Raw genomic sequence first — 19682 nt, 5'->3', positions numbered from 1 at the left:
CCACCACATTTTGCTGTGAGTGTCCGCAAACGGCTAAATGAACTGTTTCCAGCACCGTTGCCATGGCCTCCATGAAGCCCAGTCCTCACCACACCGGACAATGAACTGTGGGTCATAATAAAAGAAGACATTCGTAATGAAGATCAACTGAAAGACTGAGTTTGCATGGCATTTGAAAGGATCACCCCTGATATGCTGCAGCAGATGCACACAAGAACATGGCGATGCATCAACCTTTGCATCGAACATGGAGGAGTGCACACTGACGTTGTTGAACAATGAACCTTGAACCTTTGTAACAATGTTAATATGTTATTCACAATAAATGTTAATGTTAACCAGACATTGTTTATTCAAAATAAATGTTGAAATTTAAAAATATATACTGTTTTGTATTCATAACAATGTTTATCTACATGTCTAACTGTACTATGCTATTAACATGTAAAGGGACTTTTTGCCCATCCTGTATTGTAAGAGGTGTGATTGGAAAGTTTTAAGACTGGGCTTTTAATTTCAAAACAGGAAATTGGATATATCACAAAAACAGGAACCAATCAAAATGTTGTATTGTTATTTCCGTAATTAGTAAAGCACAATGCATCGAATGCAGTTTGTTTCAATCAGGAACCTGACAAAAAGTATTATTTGTTGCCCAGTGATTATTAATAATTTTCATTACAGTTAGTTCAACCATTAGAGAACTGTATAGAACCAATTTCACTCGCTCATACTTGATCGAGTGCTACACACACTCGAACATTTACAATGGAAGATCATTTTAATGTGAAATAATCATAAACAGATATGTGTAAAATATCCATCCTGGCAGTTTCATTTTCGTATATATATGACTATATCGGTAAGAGAGACTACATTTTAACATATGAACTATTTGGTGCTCGAGCGAAATACTCTCGCTGCAGCACTCTAGTAACCATACCAAGAAGTTTTTACATGTGGTTGAACGTAGCTTTCATAACTAAAGTGGCATGTCCTTGCTTCATATCAGATCCTTCATATTTTTATTGAAGTTTGTAATCTTCACTTTGCTTATTTGTGCTCAATATGTAATTTGTATAGTACAATTAAACACTTTCTCATAATTGGTTCCAGGGGTGTGGCATGCATTAAACAATCATAAGCAATGCTTACAAATAAAAAATAATATTATATCCCACGCATACAGTCCCAATAATTCAAGGTAGACGAGACCAAGACTGCCTCGGATTACAAAATGATTGGACCAAGTATGTGTAATAACCTAGGGAAAATCAAATGTGAGAAAAAAGTATGTGAAAATGAGATATACAGTATTGTTTTGTATATTATACTCACATTCTTCAGTACAGTAGTAATGACGATGTTAGGAAAGAAAGAGTAGAATTTATACTTAAAAGAAATGGTCAAGCATCTTCTACTGCAGGACATTACATTGTTTCCAAGCAGTAACATTACACCATCTGAATACACGATTGTCAGTAGGTGTTACCCCTGGCTGTTGTTCTATGTAACACATTGCCACCTCCAATGAGGCAAAGTTTTGTATGTTTGTTTTGCCTCAGATTATATGGAACATCGGTTATTAAGACCCTACAGGGCTAAATTAAATGTATTCAAGACATGTAAGCAACACACTTGATGCTCCAGCCAGATATAATAGCAGCCATATACATTACTTTTTTCTTAGCTGTATATTTATAGAATGTTATACTGAGATAGTTATTTTATATCAAACTAGGTTCCGAGAAATTTGTTCTAAGTTGTGGAGAGCCACAAAATATTTAAACTAGAATTCAAAACTAACTAACTCGCTAGCCTTCTTAAACCGGAAGATTTATGAATGCAGCAACACAGGCTTTCCATCTGTCCCCATCCTAAGCAAGGTCTATCCACTCTTTTCCATGCCTACCGATATCCTTTAGGTCCATCTCAACATAATCTCTCCATCTTTGTCTTGGCCTTCCTACAGGCCCTTTCCCAACAAGAATTCTGTAAACTCTTCTTGTTCTCACATTCATGCCACATGGTCTGTCCACCTGTCTTCTTGATTTAATCATTCTAATATCTGAACATGAATATAAATTATGTAACCTTCTCCACTCACCTGTCTCTTTGTCCCTTTTAGGATTTTATTTTCAAATGCTTTTAATTTATGTCCCTCTTTCAATGTAAGGGACCAAGTTTCGCATCCATATAATACTACAGGCATATTTAAACTTTTAGTTTCTTAGATATTATACAAGAAGATAAAGGTTTATGAAGAGGAAAGTAACATTCATCTCCTGAATTAAGTCTGCTTTAATTTCCTCTTTAATATATGTTTCATTTGTTAGTATTAGTCCTAAGTACTTGATTTTGGAAACTTGTTCAAATGAGTTATCAATAATTATATTTTGATTATTACCTAACACTTGGTTTCGGCCTGTAAGCATGTATTTAGTTTTCTCCTTGCTAACTTCCAAACCTATATCTTTAGCTGCTTTGAAAAATACTTTAGCATTATTCTTAATTATATTCCTCATATTGCTGGTTCTCGACATATCTTCTTTACAGTGCAGAGTTGTCAGCTCTACGCCTAACCCCCAATATGAATGGAGGGCCGCACCTGAGTTCAAAAGAAAGACAATAATTTTTATAAATTAAATATTTTAAATATCTCCCTAAAAAAAATCAGAAATGAAACTTTGCATATCGTTGGGGACATATAATATTATGAAAATTATTGTGTCTATTTAAAAAAAAAACATTGAACACAATATAGCATTTTATTAAGAATTTAAGTGTAAATACATATATATTTAAAAAGATATAGTATACTTCTTTCATATTATTTGAATACAACATTGATTAACAATTGATTTAAAACATAAACATAATAGCCAGCCTTAATATTCAATTAAAAAATTCAACATATTAATAATAAAAAAAATATTTGAAATACAAATAAATCTGTTTTAAACATTTGAAATTAAGCAATTCATAAAGTAAAGAACATAGTTACCTGCATGTTACTTTCATTAATGCTATTTCACTTTTCTGCTTAAATGCACTTTCAAAGAAAGTGTAATATGTAATGCCACTTATATCACAGATATTAAGGAAGTCAGTATAGTTGGCATATCAGCTTTTACCACATACTTAGGACCCTAAAATTTTTAATGTTATATTTTCGTTTTTCATAAAGTATATATTCAGTTTAGAACAAGTCTATGCTGAAAAGTTATGTTTCCGTGCGTGCTTCAAACATTTTCTACTGATTACATAATATCCATAATGACTTCATATATTCTTTACAACGATAACAAAGTATGAACCTATCATCATCCCTTGACAAAGAGCAAACTCTCTGTACAATAATTATAGTAATATTTTTGGTAACATAAAGGTTACCAAATATAAATTGCTGAGAATCATAAAAAAAATATTAAAATGATCAATGTAAAAGTCTCTAGATAAGGAGTGCATCTAGGGAAAACAATATATTTAAAAAGGATATATTATTCTAGATCCACACATGAATTATATATATAAACTGAAATTCACAAATCGTACATAGTGCTATGCTTTCTATCACCAAAATACATATAAAATCAATATTGGCCTTGTAAAACGAAAATTAACACAGTTACTGTATTTTGAAACTTGATGGTGACAAAATAAATGTAATGGCTGTTCAAACTTGCACAAATATGCAATTTTCATTGCATTTTTGCTTGAAGTGCAAAATGTCTTGAAATTTACACAAATGTCTATTTTTTAAAGATGACCACCATTTTCAAATTCTAATGTATACCTTTGAGGATATTAGTTTAAAATATGTTATGTTTTATGGCAAATTTGCATTATGTATAAAAATGCAATTACGGTGCATCTCTTTTGGATATAATACTGTGCAAATATAAAATCTCTTTGGCAACAATTGTGCTAAAATAATTAACATTTCTCACATTATAATATTTGCAAAAATTCAACAGTCTTAATCATACCGAAGCCATCCTTTGGAAGGTCAAACTCATTTTTACTGAATAGTATATACTCATGTGAATAATTAATTTTCAACATAAGCAAGATTACATGAATGATTAGTAGCACCTACCAATAGACATCTTCGACTCGGTCTATTCTCATTCTACACAGGGGACACAGGCCAGTAGAACCTCTCACTTCCCGTGAGCAATCTCTACAGCACACAAAATGCTTGCAGGGAACAAATAAATGGCGTCGCTCCTCCTCCATGCATATAACACATATTACTCTTTCATTGACAATTTTTTCCTGTTCAAGAATATCATTTTCAGACTTTTCTAGCATCTCCTCTAACACCTGCATACATTCTTCTTTCACAGCCTGCGCCTCTGCTCTAGATTCAGACAGAACTTCATCTAGGATAGTGCCACAGTCATCTATCAGAGAGAGTAACTTCACGATCATTTCATCTTGGTTCTTTTGCACTTCCAGTGAAGCTTCACCATTTCCTTCAGAATTTCCCTCTGTTTGGGTCATGCTATTTTTTAGACTTCTTTCTTCTGAGCTCCTCTGTTGTCCAACAACTCTACCAGCATCATTGGTTGTACCAGTGGCTGTTGCTGGATTTCTATAAACGTATGGGCTCTTATCTACAAAAGAGATACATTTGGTTCAGTGCGTATGTACAACACATTTACATGTAAAATTTAGAACATGCAGAAGATATGTAAGGCCATTTGTACACAGGCAGGCAGTTGGCAGATGGTATGTACCAATCAAAGCTATAAATCCTTAATTATAATGGTCTGTCTGTACAGACAAGAGCAACTGTCACAGCAGCTTTCTTCTTTCCTCGGGTCAGGAAAAGCCACAAACAACAGCTTGCTTTGTTAGAAAGCAGAGATCATGTGATTTATGTACAGTGCCATGTGAGAGCATGGGTGAGATCCCTGTCAGATAACAAAACTCCAGTGTTGCAGATGTCTACAACTTATTATTTTTACAGCCCTGCGGTCGGGGCTGTAGCGAGAATGAAACAGTCTCAAGAGATTTCCAAGGAATTTCCATTTGGAAACATTGACCTTTGCATCAAGAGATAGTTAGTTGTCAGCTAATTTACTATCTCCTATGTGTACATGGTCTAAAGACCACGTTACAATGTGTAACTCATTTAATAGTCTATGGGCCAGTCAAGATGTTGGTATAATTTGGGGGTACTAATTTTCCTTTATACCGCAGTTACATGGTTTTCAATGGATGCCAAAAAAACCATGATTGCCATCTCAAAGTGGTAGCTAATAGAAATGGCTGCCAATCCAAGATGGCAGATGTTGACATTCGAAAGAATGACTATATCTCTGAAACCAACAGCCTGATCTCAACGAACTTTCTATTTCAATGAAAGCTTAATACAGAGTAAGTCAAAATGATGGACCCGATTTCAGACATTTATTCTGTGAAATATAATAAACAAATGTTATTGTGAGACATGTGCTAAGAAAGGTAAACTGTCAAAGTTTTTTTCAAACAAATCACAAGTGTTCTATGTGAGCACCTCGCGTAACACGGCACACATCAAGCTGATAATCTCCTGCCAAACCTTGTGTAGCATGTTGCAGTCAATATCAGCAATGGCTGCTGTGATGCGGGCATGCAGGTCATCCAGTGTTGTTGGAAGTGGTGGTACGTAAACATGATCCTTGACAAAACCCCACATGAAGAAATCACATGGGGTCAAGTCGGGGGAACGAGGTGGCCAATGAAGGAAAGGTCGATCCTCCGGAGATGCACGGCCCATCCAACGTTGTTCCAATGCAACATTGAGATGGCCCCGAACGCTGCCATGGTAATGCGCAGGGGCACCATCCAATTGGAGAATGAAATCTGTTCTATCCTCTGCAAGCTGTGGAAGGAGCCATAGTTGCAGCATATCAAGTAAACAAGTTCTGTCACAGTACGTTCATGGAAGAAAAAGGGCCCATAAATCTTTTCATGGGAAATGGCACAAAAGGCATTCACTTTGGAAGAATCGCGTTGGTGTTCCACAAATTCATGGGGGTTAGCAGTTCCCAAAATCCTTACGTTGTGTCTATTCACTTTCCCTGAACGTTGAAAAGTTCCTTCATCACTGTAAATTAACCTCTCAGAGAACCCATCCATTTCCATCAATGCGAGGAAATCAGCACAGAAGGACACGCGCAAAGCATAATCAGCGTCTTTTAAGGCTTGAACTAGTTGCAAGCGGCAGGGTTTCATTTGTAAACGTTTCCGCAGAACCCGCCAGACAGCTTTCTGTGGAAGTTGAAGTTCTCTCAATGCCCGGTAGGTAAACTTCTGTGGACTCCACACAAAACATGTGCGCACTCGTTCCACTGTCTCTTCCCCAGTCGACTGACGGCCATTTTACAGATTTTCGTTTATAGATGTAGGCTGATTCTCTGAAATGTTCATACCACTTACGAATGGCCTTCCCCATAGGTGGTTCTCTCCGATATTTGGTACGGAAATGCGTTGCACACTAATCACAGACTTGTTCACATAATAATCCAGCACACAGAAAGATCTCTGTTCTCCAGTCAATGCCATTTTCCTGCTCGCTGCTGACTCCTAGCGGTAGGAAATGGAAACACTGCGTGGAAACTAAACTTTGAAAGTTAACCTTTCGAAGCGCATGTCTTACAATAACATATGTTTATTAGATTTCACAGAATAAATTTCTGTAATCAGGTCCATCATTTTGACTTACCCTGTATATGTTCTATTTTTAATGTTATTTTTAGTTTTTCGATAGGAGCAACCGTTAAGTAGTTATTCACGGATTAGTAAAAAAGAATCATATTTCTTACTATTAATATCATATTTATCATTAATTTATTAATAATCTAGGCATTTGAGAAGAAAATGTTCCAAACAAACATTGTAGCATAAACGCTTACCTTTAATTTGACATTATTATACTTGTTCGTTTTCACCTTAGAATTCATATTAAACAAATGAATTATGTAGTGTGTGCATCGAATTCTTCTAGCAGCATGTGCCCTTTGTCCTATTTAATTAAACGTATTGTAACTGGTGGCCAGTCGGTAACGTGTCTGACTACCATGCTAAAGGTCCCGGGTTCGATCCCCGGCCGGAAACATTAAGTGAGGCTGGCACTTCCTATTGTGTCAATATAATTATTGCCAAATAATGTTGTCTACTTGCCACAAAGGTCTACTAGTACTACAGTTTTCCGGAGAAAGCAATATAGTATTGCAATTACAGTTTCGTGTATGCAAGATTACATACTTTGAAAAATTGTGGGCAAATTGTTCTATACACAATGCTGTATCTATTTCTGAAACTTTAGTATAGTTACATTTCTAGCTTAGGTAATTTAAAATTGCAACTATCTAAAAGGTTCCAGGCAATCTTGCTTGGAAGTATGACTACGTAATTCATGTAAAGCTCGTGAGATGATGATGGGTTTTTCTACACCTTTCGCATCTTGTTTAGCAGCTCCATGATGTGCTCTTCGCATCAGTGCTCAAAGTTAGGGGGGATGCTTGGGAATAGTATCCCCAAAGCTAGCAAAATTTTTGCAAATCATCTCTCCAGTTACCTCATTCTATAGAAGAATCCCCTCAGCTAACTCCAAGTCTCGAACACCCCCTCAGCTAACATTTTTCCATTTCAAGAGCTGCTTCTAATATGATTTACATCCTCAGATAGTTTACAAGTGGCAAATACTAAGTCACATTAGCTATCGTACCGTCAATGCTGGAATACATTAGTAGGAACCAAATTCTTGGTACAAGATATAACGGAAACTTTTCTCGGCAGACTCTTATATTTGATCATCATCCTTAATATTTTTGAAAGGAAGTAACTTTGAGGTTCAACCGTCAAATTTCTCAGATAAAATATATACCATAACTTTTTACATGCCGATTTTCTTGCTTAACTACTTTCACCAATATTTCCAGGTTTATCTGATCTGAATTTGGTGTAGGTAAAATAATAAGATTTATGATAACATTCTTCTGCAGCTAAGATCTCCCTTAATTTGATTGCGATGATTTTTTCACTAAATTGCAGTCACACACAATATCTTATCAATTCCCAGCTCAGGATCCTGAGTAAGTGTTTCCCTTGATCTTCACATTCTCTTGTATTTCCTTTCTTTGTCACACGAAACACAATTCTTGATATATACGATGTGTTCACATGTTAGTGTCCATTTCAACCATTTCTCGGCATGCTTTGATGAGCATGGACGACTCTCAGAAAATAAATGGGAAGGTGAAGCATCTTCTTCTAGTCTTGATATTAGTCAAATTGGCTCGACACATGCGATGAAATGTTTCAGCCGATAAATCATGCATCTTTATTCTCAATCAAAATTTCTGCTTATGGCAGCACTGTACAGAACTGTCTATGTCTTATGGTGAATGCATTTCCCCCACATATAATATAACTTCTCTGGTCCGTCTTCTGTTTTTACAGATTTTTACTTTCTTGAAAGCAGACATTACGGCTTTAATAACTAATAACGAGTATACACGTATGTTATGATGTTCTTCTGAACATTCCCAAATATTAACCTCATTTCCACGTACATCACCTCAGCAACTGTAGTCTTGGAGGCCAACGAGGCTCTGGTGTCTGAACTTACGGCCAGCTCAATCCTTTGTAATGTTCTTTGATTTGAGATTTTCTTTTTAAATACACTTTATGCACAGATAGGAAAATCCGGAGTGGACCTACAGTTTAAAGTGGGATCCGAACCACTTTGTGCCTCCACAGGGTATCAAACCTAGGCCTCCTTGATCACAAGGCGACGACGTTACACTAAGCCATCGCGGAGGCTACCTTTGTATGGTTGTATGTATGGTCTCCTGTGTATTGCTCATAGGAATATATGTGCAGAGTGCTCCAGTACCGCCTCAGTTTTTACCCTGGGTATACATTGTGAAACAATTTATACACGGGTGAAAATAGCCTGACGCATACAAAATTTTAATTTCAATCATTCAATAACATTCTTCCATGAAGATCGGTAACAATTAAACACAATTAATGGTTAGTTAATACTACAACAGCAAAAACAACTATTTTTATTATTAATAATAATAATAATAACAATACTAATATCAATTGTTATGATTGTTATTAAATGTGATTGTATGTATATAACAATAATATACTATTCAATAGTCAATGCCAGTTACAATACGTTTAATTAAATAGGACAAAGGACACATGCTGCTAGAAGAATTCGATGCACACACTACATAATTCATTTGTTTAATATGAATTTTAAGGTAAAAACGAACAAGTATAATATGTCAAATTAAAGATAAGCGTTTATGCTACAATGTTTGTTTGTAACATTTTCTTCTCAGATGCCTAGATTATTAATAAATTAATGATAAATATAAAATTAATAGTAAGAACTACGATTCCTTTTTACTAATATGTGATAAACTACTTATCGGTTGCTCCTATCGAAAACTAAAGATAACATTAAATATAGAACATATATTAAGCTTTCATTCAAATAGAAAGTTCATTGAGATCGGGCTGTTGGTTTCAGAGATATAGTCAATTTTTTTCGAATGTCAACATCTGCCATCTTGGATTGGCAGCCATTTCTATTGGCTACCACTTTGAGATGGCAATCATGGATTTTTGGCATCCATTCATAACCATGTAACTGTGGTATAAAGGAAAATTAGTACCCCCAAATTATACCGCATTCCTGATTTTGGTCACTTGGCCCATAGACTATAGCCCTTGCCACACGTTTCCAGCAGCATCTGGCATTACTGTCAATAGATAAAAGGAAGACAAAGTAAGTGAAAAGCACAAAATAACGAAAAAAATATTGAAAACTAGGACAGATACGCAGAAACTGCTAGGTTTGCATACAAGATTTGACCTTAAAGGCAATGGGTAGGGGGGTATAACTTCATATTTTAGTAGTTCGTGACATACTTTCCCAAATACAGCTTCTTGTTATGTTAACCACTACACCATGGATGGTGGATAAATACCTTTTAACTAGTATAAAAGTTCTGCATACTATACTTTAATCTTGCATTCATTCTCCCAGACATGATCTCTTTGTGATCTCAAATTTATGTCCTAGTGGGTTTTTAAAATCAATCTGAATGCCTAGACTGAATGTCTTGCACTGATTGCAAGAAGCAACTTATCCTTACAATTCCTTCAATTCAGGACCAGAATGATAATACATTAATTGTTCACTATTAAATAGTATGAGAAGGGAAGAATATTATTCATGACCAGGATGCATGTGGACTAACCACCAAGAAAAAATTTGCAAAGAGTTTTGATTTAAATGATGATATGATAAAATTGATGAATGGACACTCACAAACATCTATACCTATACCGCGTTTGCTACAACCTGTCCCGGTTCCCGCACTAGCTGATCGCTGGCTTTTCTCCGTGATGGGGAAAGTCAAAGCCAGGCAGCCAATTAAAATACGCAACGTCGCAACAGCGTCTACGTAAGCGCCTCTTTTCTGGCTTCCATTCGCTCCTCGCTGCCCAGCAGACGATTTTTTCCTCTTTTCTCATTGGCACCGAAACTGTCGAGCGATCGCTTGCGCGGGAAAGGGGACAGGTTCTAACAAATGCGGTATAGGCTGGGATTCAAACCCGGGACACCTGGTGTCGTACCATGATGTGCTAACCATGGGGCCGGCAGGAAAATTTGAAGCAGGGTCACTGCATGCATTTTGCAATGGTGGACGATTGATGCGGTAGCAGATGATTTTTGCCTCTAGGCTGCAGTCTTGCTCAAGATAGAGATGTTAAGGGAGGAGCAGTATGCAGCTTTGAAATTGTTGTTTTCATTGGAAGAAAGCAATTATGGTAGCTTACAAAGTGTTGCAGCACACTTACAGGAAAGATGCTGTCACAAGCAACCACATTTCACTGGTTCAAAGACTTTAAGAAAGGTTGTGAAGGTGGTCAGGATGCCCAGGCCAGGAATGCAAGAGGTAATGATCAACACAGCTGCTGGCACTGGGTAACTGTTGATGACCTGGCAGACACGTTCCACATCCTTTATTCATGACCACTTGCACATGGCATGTGTCTGTGCAAGATAGGTACAGAGTTTGCTTAGACCTGAGCAAAAGCAGGTGAATGGACATGTGTAAAGAACTTAAGCATATAGGTGAGGAGAATGTTGATCATAGGTTGAGGATCGATAGGCTCTGAAACTCTCAATAGGCAATCAAAAAGGCACCTAAAACAGGCACTACAATTGATGGATATCAGCAGTTTATTATTTTCTCATATTAGGCACTCAAAAAGTGATCACCTTTAAAATAGGCACTTATGAGTGATATAGGCAAAAACAGACACTGTAAAACTTCTGCATTTCCTTCAGAAATGGATATTAAACTCAATAGACTAAATTTTCTGGTGATCAAAAAAGGTATTTTAGGGCACACAGTGGGATCTCTTCACTACATACCCTTATAGCCAGAAACAATGCATTCTTCGCACACAATGTCTCTAACGAATTAGGGGTTAGTAGTTGCTCTTTCTTTCAGTGGATATGTAGACCAATGTGATGCAATCTGATTAGTTGTTGCAGATGCATTTTCCCTCAACTACAGTGCACTCTTATTGGCTATTAGCAACAGGTGCCCATTTTATGCACCATGAGTTACCACAAAATGATAAAATTGATGGACATGGTCAAAATAAAGAAATGGAACTCAAAATCCAACCTAAATATACAGATACTCAACTGATTTTTCATCTCCTTTTAGGCACTCAAGAAGGTAGTTTTTGAAATAGGCACTTATGACTAAAATAAGCAAAAACAGGCAGCGTAAAACTCACGTATTCCTCTCAGGAATGGCCTGAAACAGTCTTAAAACTTAAGAACCCGCATTTTCTGGCCAAGGAACAATAAAGGCATTTTAGGGCAAATCCTCAGCCTAGTAATGGTACACTTCTCGGTTGTAACAATTCTATTGAAAGTCAACGTATTCATTACAACCCAGAAGTGTCAATGACTGTACATCACCAAAGAAACCCTACCTACTACATCACCTCTTTCGCTGCAGGATTTTGGCATGCTGATATAGCTTTCACTGCGTAGAAATTTGAAGAAATATTCAGAATTGCATATTTGTAAAGAAAAGAAAAAGTATTCTAAAGTACTGATATGAATTCTTCCCCTATTCTTTGAAAACGGGCCATTGCTGGGAGTTACCCTTGGTGTTAGATTTTAATTGTTATTCAAGTGGATACAGTGGCGTGCCAAGGGAGAGGGGTTGGTAGGGCTCATAACCATTACTTTTGGTCCATCATTAAAAAAAATATAATGTTAAAAGCAGGAAAGATAGCAAAACGAGGGCTGACTACTAAAAAAAAGTATATGTATCCTTACCCCCTTTCAAAAATCTTGGGCATGCCACTGAGCAAATAAATTATCCTTGTTGCCATTGTTGTTTACATACACACGGCGGTACAAGTTTTTAATTTGTTCAGAACCAAAGGGACTTTTTTCATTTGAAAATAGTTCAAATGACAGAGACTAGATGGCAGCATGTTCTGGTAATCCTTCGCTCGACACCAGCAGCAGCAAGAATATTCAAAATCAACTGCAGTTGCTTTCTGTAAGTTACACATATTGAAGCAAATTGACTGAAGTCGCTTGCCCCAGTGGAACAGTTAAGCTGTAATTTGATCAGCAGGAAAAGCATAGACAATTTTGTCCTTTGACTGCAAAGAAATAGTTTATCAGCATGAAGTGCTACTAAATACCATGGTTACTGGGAAGTATTCAGTGACTGTTTTGAAGAGCCTGACCACCAATATCTACTGAAAATGTTCAGATCTGTACCCATGTGGTTGGAATCTCCATCATGACAATGCCAGAACACAATGTTGCCAATGTTGTTTCCCAATATTTGGCCATGAAAATTAATGAATGTGTGCCCCACACTCTTACATAGACAGGGTTGCTACAAGTTTTTGATTATGAAATTCCCTGACATTTCCAGGTTTTCCAGCACAAAAATGAAATTTTCACAGACATGTTTATCATCATGTTTTTTGCTTTTGAACCTTGTGTTTTTCAATTAAATACATAATTCGTTAGTTATTATGAATATTCACTTTCAGAACTTTTTTTTTTAGCAAATTTCATTCTACACACACAAGAACACGTGAAAATTTGAAGAGTAAATTGTAAAATTACAATCGGCATCAACTGTATTGGGTGCTACAATCATGTGCATCTAGCCTTCAGGATAAGGTAACACAGGTACATTATTTCACAATGACAGATCTCCACAATATAAAAACAAAAGAAAAAGTTCATAAACCATACACAATTTTTCGTTTTCTGGTGGATTTATGGTGCTTGTTTGCTTACATTTATAAGTACACAGCATCTGGAGAATTCTTTGTTGCATATAGGAATTCTATAGGAAATGCCAACAAGACTAAGATATATAAAATAATAGACGATAGAAAACCTCATCTTCTCCAACCTTTCCGATAATCAGCGGCGGCTCTAAGGGGAGAGCCGCCGTGCCATGGCTCTACCCTCAGAAAAAGAAAAAGCACTTGCTTTGCCAAAATATAGTTAAATTAATACATTTATGAACGAGGAGATTCAAATCTCATAAGTGTTCCAGCTTACGGCCGCCTCAATTCCTTCGCCGTATCCCCAGCTGTTCTCTCACTTGTTCTGGGCCAGCATAGTCTGGCCGGTGTGCAGAGGCATGAAAAAGTCTCCGCAGTCAACGAGCGAGGAGGTGGAGTGGTAGCCCAGTGGCAGCCATGAGACAATCAACCGAGCCAGGTCGCGTCGTGGCATGATGCGAGAGCTTTCACATTGTGTTGACATAGTTGCAAACTTCACAGAGAACTGACTAATCCTGACCGATTTGTAATACTCGTTGGAGAAGTAATTCGCGAGAAAGATACTTTCCTGCATACTTGGCAAGAATGAACGTAATATCTTCCCCAAATTTATATAACCATTTAGATAGATGCGTCTAAAGAGCCATCCAGACTTTTTTGTTATCGATTTCTTCCTTAAGAAAAGATATATCCCTTGCTCTCACGCACACAGACACTCATGTGTTGCAACTGACGTTGACAACATTGAAGACATTTACCGTAAGAGAATTGCCTAAATATCAAAGGGAATTCGCATCACCAGGGGATTTTTTACTTTAATATTCGTAAAAAATCACACGGAAAATCTATCAGTATAAGAATTTTACTTGGAGATATAATTCAATTTCTTGCATCGATTCTAAAAATTGTAGATCTACAGTTCATTTAGCAGAAAATCATATTTCAGTTGTTAGTAACACCGATCGTTGATGTACCGTCTGCTGTGCTGGGGTTGCAAATTATAAACAAAGCAAGGCGAGAATACCGTGATCGACTCGGTGTGTCTAATTGTTCAGTGTTTTTCTTTTTAGTGAAGTGAAAGTGTCCGATGGTGTGTGAAAGGAAGGGTAGTTAGTAAAGATGAGTCAGATTAGAGCACTATTACATACACTGTTTTCCAAGGAAGTATACAATATTAAATTAAAAGTTAAACAACTTGGCTGTCGCACGCCACATTTAAACATCAATTCTATTTAAAAATATCAAAAAAATGGTAAAGGTGACAGGCGTCAAAATAGTCGCATTTATTGCTTAGAAACTCTGGGCGACCTCCGTACAGCATGCTTCGACACCAGGGATTGCAGGTTCGAATCTCGGCCTGGGCATCGGTGTTTTTTGTGAGTGTTCACTCATCCTTATCTTCGTGATTAGCCAAAAGTAGTACAAATGTGAAGTAAAATAAACCAATTTTAGGAACTCTGAATTTTTGTCAACAATTTTAGTAAACAAAGTTCCATTAAAATTACCTCTTTCATTAGATTTCTATGACATATGCTAGCGAAAATTTTTCGATCACATTGGCACTATTCATCATACTAGCTGCCAGCCGCCACTGCCGATAATTATGATCATATTGTCAATGTACTTTAGTTAACAATCAGATATCTGGACTGCTAGTTTTACTTTGATATTCTTTATAATATCTAGTACTATAAAAGTGAAAATTTATTACCGAAAATCAAAGAAACCATAATTTTGCACAAGACTGAGAATCATAAGAACGAAAGAAACAAGTTTCTAAACTGAATCTTTTTTGGGAGTGGAACCACAAGAACAGAATCCAGAAGTGGAAGTCAACTACTTGCTCATTTTGCAACTTTTTCTCTTGCGGACTCCAAAATGCATGTAAATTCCAGACGATCTGCAAAATTGCCCGACATTTCCCTGACAAGTCAAATTCCCTGACATTTCTGTTTTCCAGGTTTTCCAGATGCATAGCAACCCTGATAGATCTGACCTCGTTACATGTGACCCTTTTTTTCACTTTTTTGTGTTGATACTTGTAAATTACAATATTCAAAGTAATTATATATATAAATTTCATTGGAACTATACCAAAGCAATCTACCAGAAATTTGCTTTAAAATATTCATAATTTCATGTAACATACAATTTATTTAATGACAAAATCCATTTCTCTCTGTAATGCTGCAAAAATAATGCAAACTATGCATTTTGAATATTTTCCAGGATATTTCAATTCCACAAGTGTTGTGTGGTATTTTTGCAGACTCTGCTATACACTTAAGACTCTTGAAAATGATTAGCTGGGATTAGTGATTTAATTTCAACTGCTACCAGTGATTCTGGTTTCTACTGATGCATTAGTATCTGTCCTGGCTCAGCGTTAATCATCAGTCAACAAAACTTGTTATATAAATGCAATGAATGTTAGTTATATTTACAAACAAACAAACAAACAAACAAACAAAAAAAAAAATGATTGCATGTGACCCAGTGGAATATTTAGAAAGAGGGTTATTGTAGTTTCATGTGTCCTCTTTTTTGCTTTTCAATATATGGTAACCCTGATGTTAAGTGTCAAATATCGTTATGCTTTTGTTTGAAATATGAAGGTATTCATTATTATAGCTGTAAGTTAAGCTGTTTGACAGTAAAATTACTATTACATGTTAATTACTGGTCTGTTCATGATTCAAGTTAAGGTATGGGTAAATTGCATGCATATTAGCCTGCGTGGATACATGACACCTGCATTATTACAATATGTAATATCAGACACAGCACAAAGCAATATCAATAAGAAAATAAGTTGTTCTGTTTCTGATACACAACTATTAAGTCAAGTTTCCAAGACTTTCTTCAAAATCAATTGTAATAATTTTTAACATTTTCTTATCATGAAACAGTTTTCTGGGTATGATGTAAATATTACGAGGGTTGCTCAGAAAGTAATGCCCCACAATTTTTTTCTCATCCCAGGATGAGGAGAGCAGTGTTTAAATGGCAGGGTAGCAACATGGAAATTTAGTGCCCACATGCGTTTAAGTCCGTGGTCGTCCGACAGCGCTGCAGTAATGGTCCGAGAAAATGGTATCTGTGAGTGACACACATTACAAACAACGATCTGTAATTGAATTCTCAGTGGTGTCTGCTTCATGCACAGTAAGGCTAATCCAGACTGGACCTACAGTTTAAAGTCGGATCCAAACCAACATGTACCTCCACCGGGTATCGAACCCGGGATCCCTTGATTACAAGGCAACGATGCAACCACTGCGCCATCGGGGAGGCTCCGAAAGTGTAGGAAACATTCACAAACGGTTGTATATGGAAGTTCTGCGGTCAATAGGAGCACCGTTGGATCCTGAGTGGAGAGAATTAAGGCTTCAGGAAGTGGACAAATGGAGTTGCATGATCAACCACAGTTTAGGCATCCTGCACAATCACCAGCTCAGACATATGTCAGAACACCAATGCCATTATTTGCGTGGATCGGTGCATCACAAGTCGGCAATTGGCCGAACAGCTTTCAGTCAGTAATGGTAGTACAATGGCAACTATTGATGCTTTGGGATATTCAAAGATATGCACAAGATGATATCCTTGAAGTCTCACAACTGATCATAAGCCTCTGAACCCAGGAGGCAATCACCAAATTTGGTTCGCACTGGAGTAGTTGATGGAGATTATGTTGAAAAATAACATGTGTAAAGAAAAAGATCATTCAGTGATACTGTGAGTGATTTTCATAGTTTCTGAGAAAAAGATTGTGGGGCATTAATTTCTGAGCAACCCTCGTATGTTCTCTCTTCAGTAAATTGCAGTAATTATGTCAATACTGTTTAGTGGCTAAAAATTCCTAGATATGATACGTTTGAGCTGATGACGACTCCTCAGCAACCTTTCTTGTTTTCTCTACCATCTCTACCACAACACACCCATCAAATCTATTCAAATAATTGATGGACTGTCCATCAGATTACAGCCTCATGCAGCATGATGATTTACCTCAGAAACAGCTCATATCAGAAAAATGGTGGTGTCAAGTTGTAAGCATACTTGCAATGTAGATGCAGAAAGTGAAATTGCAAAATAAACTATTATTTTGTAATTTAAATATATTTTTTTAAATTTAAAATTTTCAATGGAAAGAATTATACTGGGAGTTTCATAAATAATTAATGGGTTACAAAAATTTATTGCGAGTAAACAACTTACGTCAAGAACGAACGAGAAACTCAAAAGATTTTTTTTTTTTACACCTACAAATGTTCAATGTGTGCATCACAGGTGACATGGCACAAATCGACACGATAGCCTAGTTCTTGCCACACTCGTATCAACATAGGCCTGTCGATAGCGTCTATCGCTGCGATGATACACTCCCTTAGGGCAGCGATATCACGTGGCATCGGAGACGAATACCCTGGCTTCGATGAAACCCCACAATAAGAAGCCACATGGTTAAAGGTCCGGTGATCTTGGAGACCAAAACATTTGCACAAAACACTGTGAGCGATGTGGGTGATTTCAGTGTTGCCTAGCGGCTGGGATATCAACTTTCAGCTTAACAAAACATACACGCACAAACTGTTTCCGTTCGTCAATTGTTCTGGACTGGTTTCATTAACGCAAGTTCAAAAGTTTACTTGCAATAAATTTTTGTAACCCCTCAATTATTTACAAAACACCCGGTATACTGCAATAGCAAACTTTGTCTGGTGCTGTAGGAATTCCATGAACAATATCCGGGGGAGGTCACATTTGCTGGCTCAAAAATACTTGGTGTACAGGTTCAATTTATGTTGATGTTCAAAGCAACATGTGTTCTTTGTAGACATTCAAGAAATAAAAGTTATACATAAAGTAAAAACATATGCAACCAAAACACAATTTCCATTCTCATGCTGGTGACTATAAAGGAATAGTATTAAAACACACTGTATAATATGAGGGAACTTACGAAGTGATTGTCCAGTTAAAGGCACAGCTGGAACTACAATCTGCTTTGATCCTGGTTGATAAATGGCAGGTTGCTGATGTGTCATGTATGGCCATTGAGGTCCAGGGCAAACTACAAAATAAAAAACATTATAAATCCCTTCCCTAAATACAGGATTGATTGATTGATTTGATGTTTTAAGTCCACTTTATGCACAGTAAGGCTAATCGGGACTGAACCTACAGTTTAAAGTAGGATCCGAACCACTATGTGCCTCCACCGGGTCCTAAATACAGGAATACAATAAAACATCAGCTTGAATGCATCTCTAATACACCAAATCATAGGACGATTGCACTACTGGAACATGTGAATAAAAGTAAGCATCTACTTATTCTTAGCCTTTTGGAGCATACACTTTATTTTGTAGAAATGAAAAAAGGCTAAGAACTTGCTCACAAAATGAGTGCCTACTCCCTCAGGTGTACTCACATGGCCAACTTTCATAATAATATAATGACAACATAATGTGGTACAGGGTCTAGACTCTGTGATGGTTTCCCTCTTGAACCACTTGGCTACCCTCTGTCTCGTCAGCATTCTTGAACAAAACAAATTTTGAAAACTGTAATCACAGCTATCATATATTTAATAGCGAAGAAAAAGTGTCCATCTTCATCCTTCAATTTTAATCAATTAATCCTCAGCTACTCAGGTGGCTAAATGAGACTCTTGAGCCCTCTCAGGCTCAAGCAAAAGAAGAGAAATACATGTAAATTGATGCACCAACTATTCTGAAACTCTATAATCATTACATGTTGCAAGAAACGAATAATACCTGTTTCTGAAGAAAGGCTTGCATCTTCATTAGCTCCTTTAATGGCTTAATTTTCCCTGAAGATGGTTTATTCAAAGGTCTTTTAGAATTTACATAGATTCTTACATATTCTGAAAAATACTTGACTATTTCTATATGTCTGACCCCGTGGCTGTGCAGTCTAAGGCATCATGCTTTGGGCTCTGGCTACGGGACATATTGGTTCCATCTCCTGGGGGAAGCGTAACAAGTTTTCTCCTGAGCTTTCAGCCGGTGTACGAGACTGGTGGCCACCCACCATCGCGAGGTAATCGAGAAGCTACAAATCAGTAGCGTAATCAGGTCACGGAAAACTACAACAACGATGGGGGGTTTGTGGTGCTGACCACACATCACCTTATAACTGACTGGATGACCTGCCACTTCTACTGAGACATGTGGGAGTGAGGCCGGCAGTTGGTAGGCAGGCTTTGGCCCTCGCCGGCTGTTGCACCACGGGTTATTGTTATTTCTCAAATATATCTAAATTAACCATTCAATGCTGAGACT

The 19682-nt window shown here is 36.9% G+C and overlaps 1 protein-coding gene across 5 annotated transcripts in view; it reads right to left on the bottom strand.

Annotated features, from left to right (window-relative positions):
* Positions 1-2778: 2778 nt before the first annotated feature.
* The window catches only part of LOC145985045 (polyadenylate-binding protein 4-like), a 60900-nt gene continuing 43996 nt past the window's right edge, over positions 2779-19682 (bottom strand). For all 5 annotated transcript variants that reach the window (XM_083118562.1, XM_083118561.1, XM_083118564.1 and 2 more), the window contains exons 11-12: positions 18338-18448; positions 2779-4619 (exon numbers count right to left, since the gene is read on the bottom strand). In XM_083118562.1, the coding sequence (XP_082974688.1) occupies positions 4096-4619; positions 18338-18448 (635 nt within the window). In that variant the 3' untranslated portion in view covers positions 2779-4095. The remainder of the gene's footprint in view (positions 4620-18337; positions 18449-19682) is intronic.

This window comes from Lepisma saccharinum, chromosome 3 (assembly GCF_977018435.1).
Source record: "Lepisma saccharinum chromosome 3, izLepSacc3.1, whole genome shotgun sequence".
Lineage (NCBI taxonomy): Eukaryota > Metazoa > Arthropoda > Insecta > Zygentoma > Lepismatidae > Lepisma > Lepisma saccharinum.
This window is presented reverse-complemented; position numbering and strand designations above follow the sequence as displayed.